This window comes from Miscanthus floridulus, chromosome 5 (assembly GCF_019320115.1).
Source record: "Miscanthus floridulus cultivar M001 chromosome 5, ASM1932011v1, whole genome shotgun sequence".
Taxonomy (NCBI): Eukaryota; Viridiplantae; Streptophyta; class Magnoliopsida; order Poales; family Poaceae; genus Miscanthus; species Miscanthus floridulus.
This window is the reverse complement of record NC_089584.1, coordinates 106,627,171-106,651,069: the sequence shown is the minus strand read 5'-3', so window position 1 is coordinate 106,651,069 and position 23,899 is coordinate 106,627,171. Positions and strand designations below refer to the sequence as shown.

The following is a 23,899-nucleotide window of genomic DNA, read 5'->3' as shown; positions in this document are numbered from 1 at the left end:
CGCGGTGGCGTCGCGATCATCGGCTGCTGCAGCGGCTTCTTGAAGGCGTTGACGAACTCGTCAACCGGCACAGGTTGCGACGTAGAAGGCGCGACAATGGTCGGAGACACCGTGCTGCCATCGTCGACCTCAGCATGGCCGGACAGCTCTTCCGCGGGCGCCACGAACTCCTCATCCCTCACCTGAAAATCCTCCAACAACACACCGGGAGAGATCTCCCTAGGCGAGCTCGGACCGGATGCCACACGTTCACTGAACCTTATTTCAGAACAATCTTGTTTCCTTTGGCCTCCAAGTGGTGTACTACCAGTTCTCAGCATCTCTGCACCAGGGCCTTTTGTCAAAACAGCAGTGGCTGGCATTGCCGCATCCATCACATGTGGCATTTGTAAAGGGAGGTGGGTGCTGACAGTTTTAGAGGGGAGGACAGTCAGTTGGTGCTGGCTATTTTTCTGCTGTTTTTGGTTGAGCCGTTACCTGCATAGATCCTTTGCACCTAACCAGATCTTTTGCTTGACTTCCAGTACTGTCGTTCAATGTCTGTTGTTACCCTGAAATTGCTGCCGTGCGATGCCAATTATCTGGTCCTTCTCATTGGAATGACTTGTACCGAGTACCGACAGATTGCCATGTCTCCCTCACTCTGTTAATGCAAAGATTTTCCAGCGTCAGGCCAACGGATGCACCTGGCCACCTGGGACCTGGCATTCATGATTGCTGCTACTGGATTCATTCACGGGCTTTGATCTGGAAACAGGCCAGATGATGAGCGACTGGGACCTTTGCGTGTTTGCCAGATCTGAGATCCGGGTTCGTCTGGGGGGGGGGGGGGGGGGGGGGGGGGGGTGTTCACGATGGATCGCATGAGCTCAGCTTTTGTGGTCTGGCGGGTTGTGTTAGGGTGTAGGAGCAGCAATTGAAACTTGGTGCAATTGCCGTAGCACTGCGGGCTCAAGCCTCTTGATGGGAGTTGTTCAGCTTCTTTTATTTCGTTTATTTACAAAGACCGCAGCAAAAGATCTGGAGAAGTTCGGCAATAACAAATTTGAGCAAGATCAGAAGTCTGAGGGATTATTCTTTTTGTTTAATACTGCTGCTAGGCAGAGATCCTTGACGGCCATTATAAACACGTTGGTATTGACAATTGACAAAGTCGACAAAAAAAAACCACAAAATAGTGATCGTACTGGAAAGATGCCCAGCGGCTCCTGACACGGCCATTTCAAATTTGCTGCCCGCCCGTGGCCGGTGCCCTTGTCCGGGCATTTCCTTTCGGTCCCAGGGCCCACGGCTCACTTCTTGTTCCGGCTCCATTTGTCAGTTCATGGTTCAGCTGCAGCCTCCAGTACTCGTACAGCTGTAGTACGTGCAAAATCGAGTTCAGATAGACGAAGAGCAAAGGCGACGCAGGAGGAACAAAAAGCCTGGCCGCTGGCGAGTGAACTCGAGCGTGCGGCTGCAAAGCTGCTTTTGTCCGGGCCAGGGATAGAGCCCAGATGCATGTGCATGGAGATGGGAGAAGTCAGAAGCGCAGCAAAGCAAGCGCTTGTGCGGCGGCACACACGATGCGGGGTCCGGCATCGAGCGTTGTTTGATTGCAGCTCTGGTTCCCAAGTCCCGGCTCAACTGCCAGTTTATGCCGCGATGGGATTAGGCAAGATTCTGCCTACGGACGGCTATGGCTACTCTAGTTTATACACAACTGGCCTTGTTTAGTTCCAAAAAGTTTATCTAAAAAATGCTGCAGTAGTCATCACATCGAATCTTGCGATACGTGTATGAGCATTAAATGCAGACGAAAAAAAAACCAATTGCACAGTTTGGTTGGAAATCGCGAGACGAACGTTTTGAGCCTAATTAGTCCATGATTGAATACTAATTGCCAAATAAAAACAAAAGTGCTACAGTAGTCAAATTTCCAAATTTCACCCAACTAAACACAGCGCCCACAACTTATCCACATGCTGATCGTAGCATGGGAGTAGAGTAGTGCTCCTAGTTGATATAGAAGCTATCCAAGTGTTTATTCGCAACTTTTCATCGCAGCTAGTGCAAGTATAGATGTGCTCCTAGCAGTTTAGTGATGGAAAATGTAGCTAGCTAGTGCACTAAAGTACATCAAATTGTCCGTCTATCCTCCAGCAAAGCTTGTTGGGGAAAAGAAGATTCGCTTAGCATACTCAATTGTGGTGGTGGTGGTTAGGATTTGATAGGGAAATTGTGTGCCATGGGGGTTGAGTGACCAAGAAGGCTTTAGATTCGATTGATCCACCGTGCTATGGTCTTTTGTTCAATTCATCATCTAATACGTCAGGGAAAGCTAATTGTTCAGCGCTCAGCGGCACATGAACCTAAGCGTATGCATCATGAGTAGTATAACACCTACGCATGCATTTTCAATGAAAAAAAAAATAAACCTACCTACAAATGTCAGCATCGTTACTCCACAGTCATGTTCGCAGAAGCCTCATCGATATTTGATTCATCCATTTCAGGCAGAGGTTGTCCATTGAAGATTAGAAGCTAGCTGCCGTAGATTCGTGGAGCCTTCTCGCGGCTGCATGGCGTCCTTTAGAATGCGCAAATAATTTTTCTATAAAAATGAGCTGTTTTTTTTAAAAAAAATTACCACGAACCTAGATTCTGACAGCGCACTCGAAGGCGGCGCATGGGCCTCCTCGCTTTCAGCGCCTCCTTGCCATGCGCAGACGGCGCAGTGCCGGCAAGAATCCAACAAATCGATCGCCTGTCTCCATTTGACAGATGCTGCAGCAGAATCTGGGGTAAGGGTGCGTTTAGATCCAAAAATTTTTGGATTTTGGCTCATTGTAGCATTTCGTTTATATTTGGTAATTAGTGTCTAATTATGGACTAATTAGGTTCAAAAGTTTCGTCTCGCGATTTCTCGACCAACTGTGTAATTAGTTTTTTTTTCGTCTACATTTAGTACTCCATGCATGTGCCGCAAGATTCGATGTGACAGTTACTATGCAAAATTTTTTGGCAACTAAACGGGGCCTAACGATGATTCGAGTTTCGAGCATCGGCCCATGGGCATGGGCCGCCGCGAGCTCGACGCCGTCGTTCCGCGGTGTGCGCTGTGTGCGCCGTCGCGGAGCGAGGACGGGCGCGCAGTACAGGGACCGGCATTCAGCCTGTTCGGCTGGGATTATTTTCTCATAAACATCGTAAATTTTCAATCAGAATAGTATTTTTCTCTCATACCAAACCAGCCAGCAGTACTTTTTCACGATCTAGCAACGAACAAGAACAGATTGATTATTATCATGTGATCTAGCTGTTCCCGAAAACGACCAGACCACGGGTGGCGCGTCCTGCTGCTCAGGTCCCCTCACTCGCTCTCGTACCCTAGCCGTATTATCCACCGGGCCAATTTGCCCGCCCAAACACCCCAAATCATTGGTAAGTACACCGTAAACCCATGTATAAATGTCCACGGAGCCCGAGGCACGACGACTCGGCACGAAACACGCTATTTTGGCCCGGCCCAACCACGGCACGACCGATGGCAGTGGGCCCGGGCTAGCCGTGGAGCAAGCCGTTGAAAGGTCCTTGTTTGGTTTTGGTAATTGAGTGACAACTTAGGTGGACTAATTGTGTTTATGTGAGATACACAGGTGATTAGTCCACAGGTACATGTGTGTGAGCAACATATGCCATGAAGGTGAAAATGGCTTGGAGATGTTGCAAAGCTCACACATGTGATGATTAAGGAGCTTAAATGCACATGAGACATGACATTGAGTCATGTGATCAAGGTGGAGAAGATCAAGACAAGACTTGGCTTGATGGACCGGTTGCAAGCGTGAAGGGCAAGTCGAAGGCTTTGGAGTGATGGACCGCGTGGCGGTGAAGCTTGAGCAAGACTTGGCGCCGATGGACGATGGCAACGGTGAAGAGCAAGTAAAGTCAAGATCGATGAACCAATATGATCATGTGATGATATGAAGTGGATCATATCATTGTTGATCGTGTTGGTGCATGTGTTGCATCGACATTGAAGGAGATGGAATGGAATGCGCAAGGCAAAGGTATAACCTAGGGCATTTCATTTCACCGGTCATAGGTGTGTAGAGAAGTTTATGACCGGGTTTAGGATAGATGGCCGTACTATCAAGAGGGGCAAACTTGTTTGCATATCGGTCATCTAGTGCCACTCGAGTGATCTAACTTTGCATTGTCGCTAGGATCGAGTGGCGTGGCAAGTTGAGTGGCTAACATCCTTTGGAAAATGATTGTGAAAATGCTAACACACTTACACATGGTGGTGTACACTTGGTGGTGTTAGCACATTTACAAAGGAGGTGGTGTTTGCAAGGGTGAGATGGGTTTGGGTCTCTCTCTCCCTCCCGCCGAGCTTGCGAGGCGGGATTCGGCGCTTTCGGGAAAATGGAATGCCTATTTTCTATTGCGCCGGATGCAAATTCTTGGTGGTTAGCTCATTGGAGCAAGGGTGAAGAAGTTAGAAGTGAAAACGAGTTGGTCGCGAAGATGCCAGCGTCGGTCAACTGACCGGACGCTGGATCTGAATGCACCGGACGCTGGTAGACTGCGTCCGGTCAGGCTGACGTACGGTGACGCAGTAGCTGGAGAGTGACCGGACGCTGGCTGCGTCCGATCGCGTTCGACCGGACGCGTCCGGTCATGCTCGGGAGCTTACTGGAAACGACCGGACGCTGAGGATCCAGCGTCCGGTCAGTAGAAGCTGGAGCGTCCGGTCAGGTCAAGTGACCGTTGGAACCGGGACACGTGGTCGTCTGTGGGCGACCGGACGCTGAGGTCCAGCGTCCGGTCAACACGACCGGAGCGTCCGGTCGGCCCGACCGTTGCCCAGTGAAGGGGTAACGGCTAGTTTAGCCCTTGGGGCTATAAATAGAAGTGGCCCTCGGCCATGGCTGGTAAGGAGCACCTCAAGGGACTTAGTGTCCATGCTTGTGAGTGCTTGGGAGCCCTCCATCACACATATACTTGATAGTGATCATTCGATTGTGTGAGTGAGCGATTCTAGTGCGATTGCATCGTGAGGTTGCATCGAGTGGCACTAGGTGATCGAGTTGCAAGCCGGTGGTGCTTGTTACTCTTGGAGGTTGCCACCTCCTAGACGGCTTGGTGGTGGTCTCCGTCGAAGCGCGCAAGAAGCTTGTGCGGCGCTCCGGAGAAGTGCTTGTGAGGGGCATTGTGCTCGCCCCGCGGGAGCCGCGAAGAGCAACTCTAGTAAAACGTGTCATTGAGCTACCCTCACTCAAGGGGTAGGTTCTTGCGGCGCCCGACGTGCGGGCTTAGCGGGTGATGCTAATTAGCCGCCGAACCACCAAGTGAGCGGTCGACACAACGGGGACTAGCGTGTTGGCAAACACGTGAACCTCGGGAGAAAAATCATCGTGTCAACCTTGTTCTTCCCGTTGGTTTGCATCCCCATTACACAAGCTTGCAATTACTTTTATACATATTAAGCTTGTGTAGTTGCTCTTGTAATTAGATAGCTTGTGTAGCTTGCTAATTACCTTCTTGCTTGTGTAGCATAGAAGTAGCTCCCTTGCGTGGCTAATTTGGTTTTAGTAACCTTGTTAGTCACATTGCTTAGTTTGTGTAACTAAGTATTTGCGCTCTCTAATTAGGCATTGGTTGCCTTGTTATTGAGCATTGCTAGTGAGCTTAGTTAGCTTTGTGCTTTTGCTTACTAGCATGTGTAGGAGCTCCCTTGTCGCTTAAAGTACTAGTGGCATAGGTTTGTGTAACCTTGCTCCTAGAATTGTTTAGGAGAGCTCTAGCTAGTCCGGCACCTTTGTTGCATAATTGTTATCTTTGCAAGGTGCTAGTGAACATATATAGTGGGGCATAGTCTTGGCTAAACCGATAGTTTTAATTCCGCATTTGTATCGGTTAGCCGACGCGATTAAGTTTTAGAAAAGACTATTCACCCCTCCTCTAGTCGCCATCTCGACCCTTCAGCCGTGCCGGGGCCACTACTCAGGCACGTGGGCTGACACGGCATAGCCCCCCGTCCACAGAGCGCGGCTCGATAGTGGCCTGGCCAGCCGACCTGCTAAGAGCCTAGCCTCCACCCCAACTCCAAAATCAAATATATACACTCGTATCCTCATAACTCTAACTCCCTTCCCATTCTCATCCAAGAGACGCAGCCGCCGCCACCTCCCGTTCCCCACACTCGCGCGGACACGACCTTCTCCCCCCGGTCCCCTGCTTCTCCGCCCTATAGCCGCCCGCATCCTCCTCGCGCACGACAGGGGACCAACGCGACGAGGCCGCGCTTTGGGTGCGAGCGCACCGTGCTCGAGCTCTTGCTTCCCCGCGGCTCGCCAAATCCCCTTCTCTTCTCGCGGGATCCAGCGTCGAGCGCCGCCATCGCCACCTGCAGTCTCGCCTCTCTCTCTCTGCTCTCTCGCTCTGTGGCGGGCCACGGGCTGTCCCGACACGCTGGATGCGCCGTGCTCAACGGGTTGGCCCGGCACGAAAATCGGCCCATAGGACCGTGCCTAGGCCGATGGCCAAGCACGAAACCCGCTCCAGCACGGTCCGGGAGGCACGCGCGTGCCGTGACGAGCCGACTCCCATCAGGGCGTGCCTGGCTCGAGCCCGGGCTGGTCCGTTGGACATCTATACACCCAGGCAGACTCAAGCGTAATTACTGATCGGTATTAGATGCCCTTATTCTACGGCCGGAGAACGTGTGGTCTGCTGGCCGCGCTAGACGCTGGTAGCAGCACTGCACCGACGAAACAGGGAGGCGACGACGTACACCACCCGACCGGTACGCGCACTTTCCTTTATAGGCAGGATGCCTGCTTTGAGCACGCGAACGTGCTGCGCCTCACGTGTATCCGACACGCATCCGCAGCAGCTAAGCATCGAGGTGGAAAACAAAACGAGTTAAATGCATCAGCCACCCTCGAATTTATAAAGGTGTGCCACTTAAGTCCACGAACTCTCAAAATATATTTTTAGATCCCTTATCTTGATTTTTGGTTCATCATAGGTGCATACCGTCTTGTCAACCGTATTTTGCTTACGTGGCATGCCAATATGGTAGTCATTTTTATATTTAACCCCTCTCATTCATTTTGCTTTTCCTTTCTTTTTTTATTCCACGATTGCACACAAAGGTCCCGTTCGGCTGGTAGACTTTCGGCTGAAACTGACTGAAAAATACTGTTCTGGCTGAACTGTTCTGAGAGAAAAATACTGTTCCAGCTGTAAAAAAATCAAACAAGCCGAATATAGGGTAAGCCAAACGGGGCTAAAAAGCGCGTGGCCCCTCCCCACCCAATGCGTGGTGACGTGGCTCGGCCATACCCACGATGGCTGTGCCGGCGACAGAGCTCACACGCCATGCGTGGATGGCGTCCGAGATCACGCCCGTGCGACACTGGCGACTGCCATGGCCCTAGCGTCGTACCGGCTGCTCCAGTACCTCCTGCCCCACCGGCGCGTTCGGCTGTCCCACTGGTTGCTCCACTGCTCCGCCATCGACTTGAGCGATGCCGTAGGGGACAGGTCCACGTACGATGACGACAACCAGCCTGTTCGTTTGGCTGTGGCTTGTCGTAAACGATCGTAAATTTTCAGCCGGAAAAGTGCTTTTCTCTCACACAAATCAACCAGCAGTACTTCTTCACGAACCAGTAACGATACGAACCAGTCAACCGAACAGGCTGAACAATGGCTGCCCGCGCTCCATCGCGGTGAGCTCGTGCTACTATTACTGATGTGATGTGACTGCTAGGTTAGTGGGTCGCTGGACTCGGCGGCGTCGCATGGGCTCGGTTTGAGCACGACGTGGAGCTCCTCGTTACTCCGATGACGCCAAGTTGGGGAGCCCACCAGGGAGCGAGTACGCATGGACGACGGCGGCCACAACATCTAGGTTGGAGCGGTGGCTACTGACGCTATCGAGCTCCACATGGAGGAGGTCCGTGAGCGCCGGGGAGGACAGCGCGATGGACGCGCGACACAGCTAGCAGGATCTGGGTTTGCACAGAGCCAAGGGTTCATGCAGCGAGAGCGAAGGCATGCTGGTAGGTGGGCAGGAGGCGGAGCTTGTCGTCGTCATGGCACGCGCTCTGTTACACGGCACAGTCGCTCGGGAGCGGTAGGGAGAGAGGAGAGAAAGGAAGTGAGGGACCATTTGAAAGACAGGGTTTGACGCCAATAACCACGGCGTCAAGCTCAGCGTCAAGGTGCTTGCCAAAATGCCAAGTCACTGCCACATCTGTGTCGAGCCAAGACCTTGACGCCAAGACATGTAAGCTTGACGCTACCAACAATAACGCTAAGCTAAGGGTCCAGATTTTAAAACCATACATATTTGTGAAAAAAATTCGAAAAAAAAGAGCTAAAAAAAATCGGCCGGACTGGAGTACCGCGGGATAGTTTACTCCACTACTCCACTGGAGTCCGCGGACAATAGACCGCAAGCAAAGGCCACGGCCCACGGCACATTCTGCCGCGTCTTATCAACGGTGTTGTTGCCGCAGCTTCCGGGGGCGACGCGACAACTGCACACCAGCAGCGCTCCAACTTCAAGCGCTCCCGGCCCCAGCTGCATGTGATGCCGACCGAGACGGGCCGTAGCTTTGGGTTCTGCCGGGTGCCCGTCGCGTCGTGCCGCCACTCCCGCGGTCCCGCCGCAGACGCGCGGACCCGGGGCCAGGGCCCATTGCCCTCGTGGCCCCGTGCCGTGCTCTGGCTTCCTCCCTTCTGAACTCTGAACTGATCGCCCTCCCCTCCTCCCCTGCCCCCGACGCCTCGGGCGCGAGCTCCGAAAGCACCGCCCGCTCCCACACCCGGCACGAGGCGGAGGCCACTCGCCACCCACCCAACTGACTCGCCCTCCCCCTGCTTCCGTCGCTCTTCCCGTGAAACCCTCCAGGATCCAACGAAAAAGGCCAAATCTCCGAACCACACCGCCATAATCACACACACACGCCAACCGGAGGCGGCCGTCCTTTTTCTCTCCCCCCTCGCGCCTCAGTAAGGCAGTGGGTACTGGGAAAGACACGCGCCGTGCCGCCCCGCAATGCCGGCGCCCGACCGTGCCGCGGCGGGGGGGCACCTCCGCGGCCACGCGCACCTCACCAACTGCATCCACCTGCGCCACCACCACGGGCACGCGCACGGTCACGGGGGAGCGGGAGCGGGAGGCGCGTCGTCCTCGGGCCGGAGGCGGAGCTCGGCGTCCGTGGCGTCCGCGTCGCTGATGCGCGACCTCCTCGCGCTCCAGCGCTCGCGATCGCTCCGGGACCCGTCCACGCGCCGCTCCGTCGAGTCGTCCAGGGTGGCGGCCGACCCCGACGCCGACGCCGACACCGAGGATGACGTCGATGTCGATCTCCCCGCCGCCACCAAGCCCCGCCGCAGCGCCGGGGCGCTCAAGACGCTCCTGGACCAGCTCGCCGAGAACCCCCATCCCCACCCGAAACCCGGCCGACGCCCGCCCCGCCGGTTCAAACGCCGGGCCGGCCGCCGCGCCACTGCTGTCAGTAAGCCTCCGGACCGCGCGGCCGCGCTCTCCGTCAACTCTAGCTCCCAGGAGGCCGTCTGCGGCAACAGATACGTGTTCCATGGCGGCGGCGGCGACGACGACGACGACGACGACGATGGCGGGGAGGAGCTGCAGCAGCATTTGCCGCACGACTCGCGCAACGTCTGTGGCATTCCATGGAACTGGTCCCGTCTGCACCACCGCGGCAAGTCTATCCTCGACATGGCCGGCCGCAGCCTTTCGTGCGGCCTCTCCGACTCCAAGTCGGTGGCGGGGCGGAAGTCTGAAGACGCCGCCGCCTCAGGTGGCCGCGTCAATGCCTCGCGTCCCCTTTTCCCTGTTAAGTCCGAGAGGCTGGCCTCGTCGAGCAGTTCGGACTCGGACGCGTTGCCCCTGCTTGTTGAGGCTGCCACCTCTGGTGGTCGCAACCACATTGGCGCCATTTCTGGAAGCTACTCTGGAGGGCTTGGGATTTTCTCTAACGAGACCAGCGAGATGGACTCCGACCTGCTGTCTGAGTGTCAGTCAGGGCAGAAGTCACAGGCCTCGCAGCATGGCCGTGGGCGTCACCGTAGTCTGACACAGAAATTCGCACCAAAGACGTTCAAAGACGTTGTTGGCCAGAGCTTGGTGGTGCAGGCTGTGTCCAACGCCATCCTGAGGAGGAAGATTGGTTTGGTGTATGTGTTCTATGGGCCGCACGGCACGGGCAAGACTTCGTGCGCGCGTGTCTTCGCCAAGGCGCTCAATTGCCTCTCCTCTAAACACCCCAGGCCCTGTGACTCATGCACGTCGTGCATCGCTCACAATCTTGGCAAAAGCAGGAGCTTGATGGAGATTGGGCCTGTTGGCAACATCGACATGGATGGCATTGTGGACGTCCTCGATAATGTGATGCTTTCACCAGCACCATCACACTACAGGGTGTTTATATTTGATGACTGTGATACGCTGCCAGCTGACACTTGGAGTGCTATCTCTAAAGTTGTGGACCGGGCGCCCCGTCGTGTTGTGTTTATCCTTGTCAGTCCAAACCTTGAACTTCCTCATATCATCCTGTCGAGATGCCAGAAGTTCTTTTTCCCAAAGCTGAGGGAGTCCGACATTGTCAATACATTGCAGTGGATTTGCACCAGCGAGAGTCTAGATGTTGATAAAGATGCACTGAAGCTAATTGCATCCTGTTCCGATGGATCTTTGAGAGATGCCGAGATGACTCTTGATCAGCTCAGTTTGTTGGGACAGAGGATTTCCTTGTCTCTTGTCCAAGAATTGGTAAGATACTCACAAGCATTACAGTGTCATCTATGGTTTTTGCCCATGTTACTCTGTAATTTCTGTGGCTGAATATAAATTTCTAGAGAATTTTACAGTCAAGATCTTGATAACTCTAGTGCCACTGAAACATGCCTTATAATTAAATAGACACTTATCCTATATCTCAGGTGCCTGATTTTCTGTAGTAGTGTGCAAATTTGTTTCCCCATGTAACCTAGTATTCAAACGTCCTATAAAATATAGACTGATGCAGATTGTAAGCTCTACTATCTTACTGATGTATTCTTATTTCTGTGCTGAACTAAGGCAGTGACTGATTTTATATCCCTGTCACAGAGATCATAACTCTGTTTTCATTTAGTTCTCTTCATCATCCGGTCTACTCTGACACAAGAGTAAAATGTTAGTTCCCCGTTGGTTTTACAGGTTGGTCTGGTGTCTGATGATAAACTAGTTGATTTGCTTGATTTGGCACTATCTGCCGACACGGTGAACACAGTGAAGACACTACGAGACATCACAGAAACTGGTGTTGAGCCTTTAGCACTGATGTCTCAGCTTGCCACAATAATTACTGACATTCTTGCTGGATCCTATGCATTTACTCGAGAAAGGCCCAGGAGAAAGTTCTTCAAACGTCCTACCTGTAAGCAATGTTCATTAACCACAGTATAGTTCAAAATATGTATTGTCTTCCAGCGTCACTGTTCTCTTATGGTAAAATTCTGCACTGGCATAATCTAGTTTGTTTTCTTTTGGCATGAATTGCAGTGTCAAAAGAAGATATGGAAAAACTACGCCAGGCCTTGAAAACACTATCTGAAGCTGAAAAGCAGTTGAGGGTTTCTAGTGACAAGACGACCTGGCTTACAGCTGCTCTGCTTCAGCTTGCTCCTGATAAACAGTACCAGTTGCCTAGTTCATCAACTAGTACAAGTTTGAACCATGGTGTGCTGGTTGGCTCCTTTCCTGATAGGGGTATAGGGAGGACCTCTGCAGTTGAGCATAAAGGTAACGTGGCAGGCACGTCTTATGGTGAAAGGAGAACTGTTGAACACACAGAAAATGGTCATGTGTTGTCAACCAGTTCTGTCAGAGCAAATGAGGGAACTAAACACAGAAAAGCAGAAAATGAAATGATCTGGCAAGCTGTGCTTGAGAGTATCCAATCAGATACATTGAGAAAAATGATGGCTAAAGAGGCAAGGCTAAACTCTATCAGCCTAGGCACAGGTAAGGTTCTCAATCTGTCATCCATCTCAGTTTTTTCGACCATCACAATTTGTCCAAGAATAAGATATCCGTAATTCGGTGCTTCATATTTGAAAAAAAAAAAACGGTGCTTAGAACAGAGAGGAAAAACTCATTTTGAAATATTTTGTAAACAGTATAAAAAGACATTTCAACCAAGTTTTTGCTTGATTTTGTCTGTGGTCTGTTTCTAGTAACTCTTGGATTTTTTCTGAAGTTAGATGCAGTACTCTTGCTTTTATCTCGGCTCATTGCTCTGAACAAAGTATCGGATATCTATCACTGGGTTGATGGCATCCTTTTGAGTGTAGGAATACAAACATTATAACTTTAAGTCAAAGTGTATGCAAGAAAGTAGCGATGTAGGAGCATGTAGCTAGCTAAGCTCATCTAATTCTATTTGTACTGTTTTAAATTTTACTGTTGTCGCCTTGCACATATATTCTAAGCTGCAATGCCTCTGATAATTGGTGTTCTCAAACTCAATGCATATAACTTTATGTCGTCTTTCACTTGAGTACTTGATGTGAAGTATTGCTAGATTGTCTTTCTAGCAGATCATTTTCTAACATCAGCTTCTTTTCTTCCAACAGCACCAACAGTGCAATTAATATTTAGCTCACGTATCAATAAGTCCAAAGCTGAAAACTACAGAGCTCAGATTCTGCAGGCATTTGAGTCTGTTCTTCGTTCTGCTATAATACTTGAAATCCGATATGAATCAAAGAATGATGCAAAAGCAAGTCATGCTGCATCAATGTTTCCTTACCCTGAGAATGACTCCTCCAATGCGACTCTGAGGAGGTCCTTTACTAAACATAGTCCACTATCTTCTGGAGGTGAGAATCTAATTACAAGGCTTAAAAAGGATAGTGTTGTGAAGGGAACTAACTCTAGTAAGATTAGATGGATGCAATCTGATCCACACATATTAACAGAAGGTGAAATAATTGAAGTTGGACCTTCTCACATGCATTGGCATGCTCAAACAAATAATGGTGTTGTTGACATAAATGAAAGAAGAAAGGAGAATGTATGGGAGGAAGAAGCTTCGTCATCACCGAACCAAGAGAGCGTGACTAATCGAAAAGGAAGAAATGGGAACACACAGCGTCGACAGAACAGCATAGTAAAAGGAAAGGTATCTCTTGCTCATGTTATTGGGAGGGCAGAAGCTTGTTCTCAACGAGGAGGCTGGTCTAGACGAAAAGCTATATCGATTGCCGAAAAGCTAGAGCAAGAGAATTTGTAAGTGTTATTATCCTGCAATCAACTCAGTCAAACTTTTATATAAGAACTCATGCTTGTGTGTTTGTGTTTTCACATTAGAAATAAAATAAATCTCGTATGAAAAAAATTCTGCCAACATCCACGGTCTCATAATAATTTTCTTGAAACCACAAGGACCATTAAACATGTAGGAGTCAATACTCCATACCATTGTACCAGACATGTTTTGGCTCATTTGCCAATTGAGGTTGTGCATTTGTATTGCATGTTTCTCACCAGGAAAGTATATGTGCGCAGGAAGTTGGAGCCTAAATCGAGTCTACTTTGTTGGAGAACTTCAAGGACTCGCCGGAAGGTAATCTTTCATATTTGTATTTTATCATAATCTGTGGATACCCCCCCCCCCCCCCCCCCCGATGGATCCAGTGTTACTGGTTCTTTCAATGCAACCTTTCATTTTAGCTTGTATCAGCTATTTTCATCTGTGAGACTTGGACTCGTTTACATATCAGTCTGGCAAAATTTGAGACAATTCATTTGCATATATGACTCTTTGAAGAAATAGATCTTATCATGTCACGTATTTGTTTCAGTAGAAGAGTACCATACGACCATGCCTCTTAACAGAATAACCAAGTGCCAAGGGAGATGAACATTCTAGAACTCTTGATTCTGAAGAGAAGAGAACTGGTGTCATCTTGCATTATGCTAAATTGACTTCTGCCATCCTTGCGGGACTTTACATCTCATTGAGTAAACAAGTGAATAACTGGTTATGGCAATTTTATAGATGGTATTTGCCAAAATTGTGGTCAAAATTATAATAGCTTTTCGAGGTTTTGTGTGGTTGTGAGTACTTTCGTGATAGTATAATCTTACTAGGTTTTATAGGTAGGTCAGGATATCATTAGTAGTCAAAATCGTGTTCCGGAGAGCATGGTGCTGTCCAAAACAGTATTTTGTAACGGGAAGGGTGAGCCTGAGTTTCTGGGCCGATTGCAACAACTTGGGATCCTCCATGGCTTTCAATAGAATTGTGCTTGATGATTTTACCTTCTCCGACTAATCCAATTATTTCCCTGCAGCTCTCTTCAATTAAGGTCAGGAATCGAAAGTCACGCACCATATCAAGGCTCATATTGTGTGGAAGATGCATTTCGACCAAATCTCCAAGATAGAAGAATTAGAATAGTGGATTTTACAACCTGTTAACTTAGCATTCATAATTATTCTGTCTGTACCTTGTAGGCTGTAGCCGTGTCAGTTCGTAGATCCTTTTTTCTCTCTATATATTCTGTATATTTGTTGACATGTAAAAAACGATGATAGAAGTGGCATAGCAAATTCTTCTGTAAAATGCTCTGTAATTTTTTATAGGCAGACGGGAATAAAAACTTTGTATTTTGGAAATCTCTAATAAATGTCTTTGGTATCCATGGACACTGAACATTATGTCGCATTGGGCTGTATTTTATCAGACTTTCCACTACAGCACCAGTTATATGGTGAATAATTCGGAAAGTGCAAAGGAGAACTAAGATTTTTTTTCCTATTTGAAACATTTTGAAGGTGACAGATAGTTCGACCAAGCTAGATCGCATTGGACTGTATTTTATCAGACTTTCCACTACACTGTTACTGTTATGCCTGCTGAAACTAACTCCTTCAGATGCTCCTCTGTTTAATGAATCCAACCAGCCTGAGCAAAATTACATTCATTTTGCACCCTCTATCAAAGTATCAGGAACCATGTCAGATTGTTCAGCAGAAAGTTCCAGATAGGTAGGCAACTGCGCATGAAATGATCCACATCAGGTGACCAAAGAACACCAAAGTTGTTCACTAATTAAAAATGTAAACCGAGGCAACAGAAGTTTATAGGTTGAAGAATGAGTTGGGTAAAGACCAACCTGACAACTGGAGGTTTCATTTGCTCATTGTGGTCGACAGATAAAAGTTCCAAAAAATGGAACAGGAGGACATAAAGGCAACACGAGCAGGCAAAGGAATCACCCTGATACACACATAGAAATAACTAGCATAAAAACCAGTTGCATTGCTCTAATGGATTAAGCAGCGATTAAAAAGGCACCCAGTTTATTCAACCATAGCCATCATTAGAAACATCTGACATGAATATGAAAAATGAGAAGTCAAGTATCCATACCCAAAGTTGACAATCGATACAGGAATCCAAAACTTAAACCCTGTGACATCCATAACAAAGTGAAACATATAATAGTATCAGTTATTTCTGTTAAAGTTGTTCAGATCTAATACATTCAGGTAGAAGGATTACCATATAGAAGCGTAGGAAGGGCATCATTCTGATATTTGGATGGGAGTTCTGAAAGTTTCCCCAACCATAAGTTGTTCCAAGCAAAAATTACAGCAATAACACAAGGACCAAGCACAATCTGGTTCAGGATGACCTGAAATGACAAATAGTTATAAGAAAAAGGATGCTTTGCATTAAAAAACTTAAATAGCCATGGAGAAGCTAAGCATACCTTAGCAGACAAATTTACAAACGTCTGCTTAGGCATGCACCGATCAAGGAGCTGATACCATGCATATGAACCTGGACCATAAAGAAGAAATCCATAGGAAGCCATACGAAGCGCACGAATCCAATCATGGTTCAGCAATATGTCTGGTATGAGTTCCTGAAACGAGCACCTCGATAGATATCAGAATCACAATATGATGTGCTACACAAGCATTCATTAGAATGCCCAATGCTACAATGCCAGCACCACATATACTATCCAAAAATTGTTTTGGTAGTGCTGGATCACACGTGCACTGCACGATGCACATACTTGACCATTACAATTTAATCTGCATTGAAGGTAAAAAATACTAAAGTGGAATTGCGTTGTGGTGGCATCTGCTATAGTCTCAAGATACAGCCATACAAAACCAAAATCTATATGGACTGACAAAACCAAAATCTATATGGATTTACAAAACCAAAACCTATATGGATTTACAATACCAAAAATCTATATGGATTTAAGTTGCGTTCATGCTTTCTACTCCCTCCATTCCAAATTATAGGAGTATAAAAGCAATAACATCTTAGAATTTGGGACGGATGGAGTATTAAAAAACACTACCAAGTCGGCTAAGCATTCAAGGCATAAGGTGCATGACAAAGTGGATGGGTGACCTTGGTGTCGGAGTCGGGACAGCATCTTCGGCGGTCGACGATGCGGCTGCGGACTTGCGCGATTGTGTCGCCGGTGAAGGTGAGAGAGGCGGCCGTGACAGCCTGCCTGAAGGGGAATTCGATGGGCCAGCCGCGGCCCTGCTCGATGGACTCCGAGGAGGACGACGACGAGAGCGGCTCCCACGGGGGACCACGGCGGCGGCCGCGGGGGTCAGGGTTGCGGCGGCCGCGGCGGCGGGAGTCGGACTTGCGGCGGAGAGACGGGAGGTTCCACCACCACTCCCCGCCGTTCCCTATGGCCTTCATGTTGGCGCCGCGGCGGCGGCTGCGGCGGCGTGAGAGGGAGCTGAGTGCTGGCCGCTCGAATCGAAGCCTGAGGCAGAGCGCGGAGCTGCGCTTGAGGAGGGGAGGCTCCGATAGTGTCGAAAGGCTCCGAATCCTCCGGGGGTCAGTGTCCCTGCCGGTGGGCCGCGACGTCAATGTGGGCTCTTATTGTAAAGTGTGAACGTAATCAGTGCAGTGCTGGGCTCCTCCATGACCATCAAACGGCCTTTTTCTTTAATTTTCTTATATAGGCTTCAAAACGGCCCTTAGCATTTCCACGGCCCTTAGCTTCAAAACAACCTTGTACCAACGGCCCAAGTTGGGTGGGCTGCTTACATTTCCACGGTCTCGTCCAAAAGGGCTTTCCGTGCGGCCCTCTCAGGCATGTCTCCATTAAAAAAAAGGGCTTCCCGTCGACCTGTCCTGTCCCCTAGTCGCTGCACTGCCTCTGAATTTTTAAGAAAAAGGATAGACGGCCTTTGAATTAGATGATCATTATAATTTCATCTCATCAAAGATGATAAATATAGTTCCATAGACTACAGGTGAAAGCACTTCAATCTTATGTGCTCAGTCTAGATACTAGATGGATGTACTAAATCTCATAGTAGTTCATAGAGCGAAGCAAATAGTTCAGACATAAACTAGAAGACCTTGTCCCATGATGCCCTCCCCTTTGAGGGCTTGAGCAGTTTAGAGTGTATGGATCAAATAGCCCCAGACTGCGCTGATGGTATTGCTAAAACTATTCATACAGACATGCATGCTGCATTCTGCTGGTGGCCAGCTTAACATATGCCACAATCATTTTCTGTTTCCTTTTTTCTATTTCAAAACACCAGCTGTTCCCGCGTTCCCATCCAATGCTAGGGAGGTTTGAGCAGGCCATGAAGTTGCACTACAGTCTCGCTCTCTTCCGATCCCTAGATAAACTAATCGGTGGTTGAGCTTTTTGTCAAACGGGATGGAGTTTTATTTGGGAGCAGAGGTAGCGGTCACCTCATGATTGAGGCCTCGGTTGAACAAGTCATTAGTGTTATTAGTGTTAGTTGATCTCCACCAATATGCCCACCCTTAGATTCGCGCCCTGATCGGAGGCGTCCAACCCTAATATGGTTGGTGGGCCCCTGTCGCACAGCACTATAAAGAGAGGTGTGGGGACCAGGGCTCAGATGACGAGGTTGACTGAAGCCGCGGTAACCACCCACAGAGAAACCTAATCCGATCTAAAAGTGAGTGCCGCCAGCGACGGGAACCTCCACCAACTTCGTCGTCACCTCTGCATCGCCCCTTGCAGGGTTACCACCGGGCCACTGGACCTCGCCTCCTCTCCACCGTGCCGAGCTCCCTCGACACCGGCGTCCATGAGGCTGCGGCGCAACTACGCCAGGGCGAACTAGAGGAACCCTAAAGTAATATGCTTACCCCGATCTATGGTTTAGAGGCACTGCTATGATCTAACAATGGTATCAAAGCAAAGGGTTGCCTAGTATGGGGTAAAGCAATGAAAAAAAATCACAAGGGGTTCGATCCGTTTCGGATTGAAACCCTAACCGTAACCGGGTAAAAGAAAATTGAAAACAGACCGAGGGGTGGCGGACGTCACTGAACTCCTGGTCACTACCGCCACCGCCGTCCTCGTCGGCGCACGGCAAGAAAAAAATTGACCCAGTTCGAATCTAAGGAAAGGAGTAAGGACTCGGCTTCAAGAAGAACCGAATCCGAGCTCAAACCTAAACAGAAACATACTAGAAAAGAAAAGAATAGAATTAAATCCCTTCGGATCTAAGAAGAACAGAGGGTTCGGTGTAACCCTAACCCTAATTGGGTGAAAGAAAGAAGATGAGGAGGGCTCGGCACGCGATACCGAACCCTAAAATCCATAGAGTCCCTCTGGGAAAGAAGAACAGTGCCCATCCCAAAACCCTAACCCTAATTTTGACCCCATCCCTAAATCGGGTTAATCCCAGAAGAAAGAAGGGGAAAGGGAGAAGAGGAAGAGCCATTTTGGCTTACCTCGTCGCTGAGCAGTGCTGCTGCCTTGCCGGTGGGCGAGGAGAAGAAAGGGCCGAGCAGAGGAGCTGCTCGCCGGGCTCGGCCAAGGGGGCGCCGTGGTCAGGCCGCTCGACGGCGACGCGCTCACCCGCTGACGAGCACGCACGCCAGCGAGGGGGTCGGCGACGGCGCCATGGCTCTGCCGTCCTCGCTCGCTCTCGCTCGGTGTCATGGCTGCGCTGAGAGAGGAGAGGAGAGCGACGAAGAGAGAGCGAAGAGAGAGAAAGGGCAGGAGGCAAATGAACTAGGGTTTTGGGGATGAGCCGCGGCGCGGGTTTTTTGTTGTGGCGAGACGCGCGGACGTCCGTCGGATCGGATTCAATGGCGTAGATCAACCGGGTCGCTCTCGGCCCAGGTGGGCGAGCGCGCCGGGCTGCTTTGCCGGCCCAGGCCTAGGTTGCGGCCTGGGTTAGCGCAGCGGACGCGCGCGCAAGAGAAAGGCCAAAGCTGGGCCGAGCCACTGTGCCAGTTCCGGCCCAAGATCAGTTTTCCTTTTTATTTTCCAGTAATTGCTTATTTCTGGATAATGAAAAATAGCTCAAAGAAAATAGAAAAGTAATTTTCCTCTGTGGGTAAAATTCAAGAAATTGAGTATATGTTTTCTGCTGCTAAAGAAATTATTTATTCTCTAGTTATTTTGAACCAACATGATATTTAATTGGAGAAAAATAGAGTTTTTCCGCTGCTAAAGAAATTGTTTATTCTCCAGTTATTTTGAACCAACGTGATATTTAATTGGAGAAAAAGAGACTTTGACATGATTATGATGTTGTTATTTTCTTACCAACGTTGTTAATAATAATATTGTAATTTTAATGATTCTATGCATTAATTCTTTTTCTGCCCAACGGTGATGTAGAGTTAGTGTATAAAAACAGTTGTATAATTGGAGAGAAAAGAGATTTTGACATTATTATGATGTTGTTATTTTCTGACCAACATTGATAATAACAATATCATAAAAGTTAATGATTTATGCATTATTTCTATTTCTGCTCAACGGTGATGTAGATTTAATGTATAAGAACAGTTGTATGGTTTGATTTTGACCAACGTTGGAATCAAGCCATGCAATTGTTGTTATTTTTTTATGTTAAGAAAAAGATTGACCTGGCCTTCATCTTGGCTGAGGAGGATTGGGTAGTCACCTCACCGTGTCTCACTGATTCTGTGGCACCGGTGAGGGAGACAAACAAGACTGATGCTGCTTGGACAACTAAAGAGAGGGATTTTGAATTCCAAAAGATGTCCTATGACCTTAAGCATAGGAAGTGGGTCACTACCAACAAGAAATGTTTGGCTGTGATAAAGAACATGATTGAGCCTGCAATTGTGGGCTCAATCTCAGAGTATGACATGGTCACCGAGTACCTCGATAGAATAAAGAGTTAGTTCACTGGCTCTTCAAAGACATGTGCTACCCAGCTGATAAAACAGGTGGTGACAGAGAGTTACTCTAGAAATGGTGGCATAAGAGAGCTCACGATGCGTCGTCGAAATTATGGCACTGTCGTTTAGGCCATATTTCGAGGGAGAGAATAGAAAGACTAGTTAAGAATAATATTCTTCCTCCATTAGAGTTCTCAGATTTAGAACAATGCAGAGAATGCATAAAAGAAAAGTATTTAAAGAAAATTAAGAAAGATGTTAAACGAAGCGCATGAATTTTACAGATTATTCACACAGACATCTGTGGTCAGTTTCTTGTAAAGAGTGTGGAGGATAATGATTCGTTCATAACATTCACAGATGATTACTCCCGCTATGTCTACATTTATCCAATCAAAAAAAGAAAAGAAGCATTGGATAAGTGTAGATATTTAAGGCAAAAAGTGAAAACCAACGCAATTTAAAGATTAAGATAGTCAGGTCCGACCGTGGAGAGAGTACTACGGTCGGCATACCCCATATGGCCAAGTTCCTGGACCTTTTGCAAGGTTCTTATAGGAAAATGGCATAGAAGCCCAATATTCTATACCGGGCGAACCTCAGCAGAATGGAGTAGCTGAAAGACGCAATTGCACCCTGATGGACATGGTACGTAGTATGATAAGTTACTCCACCTTACCATTGAGCCTATGGATGGAGGTGTTGAAAATCGCCATTCATATTCTCAATAGAGTATCAAGTAAGTCGGTGCCCAAAACACCGTATGAGTTGTGGATAGGAAGAGTACCCTCACTAAACCACTTACGTGTGTGGGGGAGTCCTACTGAGGCTAAAGTATTTAACTCAAATATTGGGAAGCTAGATCTCAAAATAGTAAGTTGCCATTTCATTGGCTACCTAGAAAAGTCAAAAAAAATTTGTTTCTACTATCCAGACAGACATACAAAGTTTATGGAAACAAGACATGTTGTCTTCCTAGAGGATGAAATGCTGAGGGGGAGCATGGTAGCTCGAGAAATTGACCTTGAAGAGAAGCGGGTGTATGCGCCCACTCCGATGATTCATGAGCCAATTTTCTCACTACCTGCTGTCGCTACACCGGCAGTGCAAGATACTGTGGTGCCAGCACCTGTTGTTATTCCGCCTGTGGCAACAATGAATGACGATGAGGATCCTGTTCTTCAGGATCCTATAGAACCTATTGCCACACATGAGGAGGAGCAACAACAGCCTCAAACAGAATATGTGCCAAATGTGGAGGCCCCTAGAAGGTCTCAAAGAGTTAGAAAATCAGTTATTTCTGTTGACTATGAAGTATACAGTACTGAGGAATTTCAAATGGAGAATGATCCCACCTCATTTGAATAAGCCATGAGAAGTGATCATTCATCAAAATAGCTTGAGGCCATGGAAGATGAAATAAAATCTATGAATGCCAATAAAGTTTGGGACTTGGATATAATTTCTAAAGGAGCCAAAACAGTAGGCTGTAAATGGATCTACAAAACAAAACCTGACTCTCAAGGGAATATAGAGAGATATAAAGTGAGACTTATGGCAAAAGGCTTTATGTAAAGAGAAGGGATTGATTACAATGAGACCTTTTTCTAGTCTTATATAAGGATTCCTTCAGAATTATAATGGCATTAGTGGCACATTACGATTAAGAATTACATTATATGGATGTAAAGACGACATTTCTCAACGGGGACTTGGAGGAAATTTTTACATGGCATAATCGAAAGGTTTTGTCATGGAAGGAAAAGAACGAATGGGATGCCGCCTAAAAAAATCTATTTATGGATTAAAACAAGTTTCAAGACAGTGGTACTTGAAGTTTGATCAGACAATAAAGAATTTTGGGTTTTAAAGAGAACGTAGAGGACAATTGTGTCTATGCAAAGTTTAAGAATGGGAAGTTTATCTTCCTTGTCCTGTGTGTGGATGATATCTTATTTGCTAGTAGTGATGTCAGTCTACTACTAAAGACAAAGAAGTTTTTGTCCTCAAAATTTGATATGAAAGATCTTGGTGAAGTTTCGTTTGTTCTAGAGATCGAGATTCACTGAGATAGATATAAAGGGGTATTAGGATTGTCACAAAAGGCATACATAGAAAAGATCTTAAAGAAATTCTGTATGCACAAATATAGTCCCTCACCTGCTCCTATAGTCAAGGGCGACAGATATGGGAATTTTCAATGCCCTAGGAACCAATATGAGATCGATCAAATGAAAGTGGTTCCATACGCTTTAGCTATCGGAAGCTTACAATATGCTCAAGTATGTACGTGCCCTGACTTGACAATTGTTATCGGGTTACTTGGCAGATTCTAGAGCAATCCTAGAACAGAACACTGGAAAGTGGTAAAGAAAGTCTTGTGTTATTTGCAAGGAACGAAAGGCCTCATGATAACTAATAGAAGATCTGATTTACTCCATATAGTAGGATATTCAGATTCTGATTATGCGGGAGATGATAGAAAATCCACGTTTGGATATGTATTCACTCTTGCAGGGGAAGCTATTTCATGGATGTGGGGGTATTAACCCCTATACCCTTACGGTTAGGCTTGGGCCAGCTCGAACCAGGGGGTCTGGCCCATTAGAAGATGGCGCACGGCCTGGCCAATCTGCTCGGAGTCCCATGCAAGGAATCAAGGTAGACTTAGAGATCAAGCAAGATCCTAGTCGGTTAGAATAGGAATCCTTATCCGGCCACTTATGGCAATTGTAACTAGTTAGGATTAGTTTCTAGATCTGTAACCCTGCTCCCCAGACTATATAAGGCGGATAGGGGACCCCTCTCAAAACATCTCTCATTGACATACAGCAATACAATCAGACGCAGGACGTAGGTATTACGCCTTCACGGAGGCCGAACCTGGATAAAACCTCGTGTCTGTCTTGCATCACCATCTTGTTTGTAGCTTGCACATCTGTCTGCCGATAATCTACTACCTTGGGCATATCCCTAGATAGACTGCCAACCATATTTCGTCGATAGTGGCACGCCAAGTAGGGGGTGTGCATACTGCTCTCTAGACGAACAAGATGGTCATCATCCCCGGTTCCATGGCTACATCGAATGGCCTCACGTTCACCATTAGCCAGATCACCTGGACCACTGGCTCCTACAACTTCATCACAATGACCACAGAGGAGGCACGGATCCAATCTGCGTCGACCACTACTTCACCAGCATCAGCTATGGCTCCGACCATGTTGGATCTGGCTCCAGCCACACCAGCATCGTCTTCAGCCACGCCGACAACCCGTCGTCCGCTTCCTCGCTACAAAGGGAGGCAGATCGACAACATCAACCTACTCGACTCCATCGATCGGGTTGGCACCAAGCTTGCTGAAACCCTAGCTCTGGTAGATTCGATTCAAAATCAACCTACCGAGCAGGTAACCACTACCCACAATAGATCTACCCGACTAGCTCAGGCTAGTCGTCCTGCTTGACTCAGTACGGATCTTATGGTCATGTCTACTCCTAAAGGGCGCTCCATTCATCATCGACCAGCCCCCGTGAAGGGTCTCTGGCTCTTCGAGTATGACCTGTGAAACACTATTTCCAACTACATGCACAATATACAACGCTGCTCGAATCTATGTTCTATACATCAACCTCGGCCAAAGCCGCACAACTTCGTTAACATGGTTCGGATCGAG

The 23,899-nt window shown here is 48.0% G+C and overlaps 2 protein-coding genes across 3 annotated transcripts; one reads left to right on the top strand and one right to left on the bottom strand.

The window, feature by feature from the left end:
- The first annotated feature begins 8,887 nt into the window (after positions 1–8,887).
- LOC136450415 (protein STICHEL-like 4) lies at positions 8,888–14,544 on the top strand. Of its 2 annotated transcripts, XM_066450838.1 has the most exons (7): positions 8,888–10,798; positions 11,228–11,447; positions 11,573–12,034; positions 12,646–12,891; positions 12,991–13,300; positions 13,580–13,637; positions 14,368–14,544. In XM_066450838.1, the coding sequence occupies exons 1-7, from the start codon at positions 9,059–9,061 to the stop codon at positions 14,458–14,460; spliced, it is 3,129 nt and encodes a 1,042-aa protein (XP_066306935.1). In that variant the 5' UTR covers positions 8,888–9,058; the 3' UTR covers positions 14,461–14,544. The 2 variants fall into 2 exon arrangements, with proteins under 2 accessions (XP_066306935.1, XP_066306934.1); XM_066450837.1 differs by having other exon boundaries at positions 12,646–13,300.
- Positions 14,545–14,731: 187 nt separating this feature from the next.
- On the bottom strand, positions 14,732–16,870 carry LOC136450416 (uncharacterized). Its single transcript, XM_066450839.1, has 6 exons — positions 16,455–16,870; positions 15,793–15,948; positions 15,582–15,714; positions 15,450–15,489; positions 15,193–15,296; positions 14,732–15,072 (listed from the first exon to the last, which is right to left on the bottom strand). Exons 1-5 carry the CDS (start codon positions 16,758–16,760, stop codon positions 15,209–15,211), a joined length of 723 nt encoding a protein of 240 aa, XP_066306936.1. The 5' UTR covers positions 16,761–16,870; the 3' UTR covers positions 14,732–15,072; positions 15,193–15,208.
- Between the last annotated feature and the right edge of the window lie 7,029 nt (positions 16,871–23,899).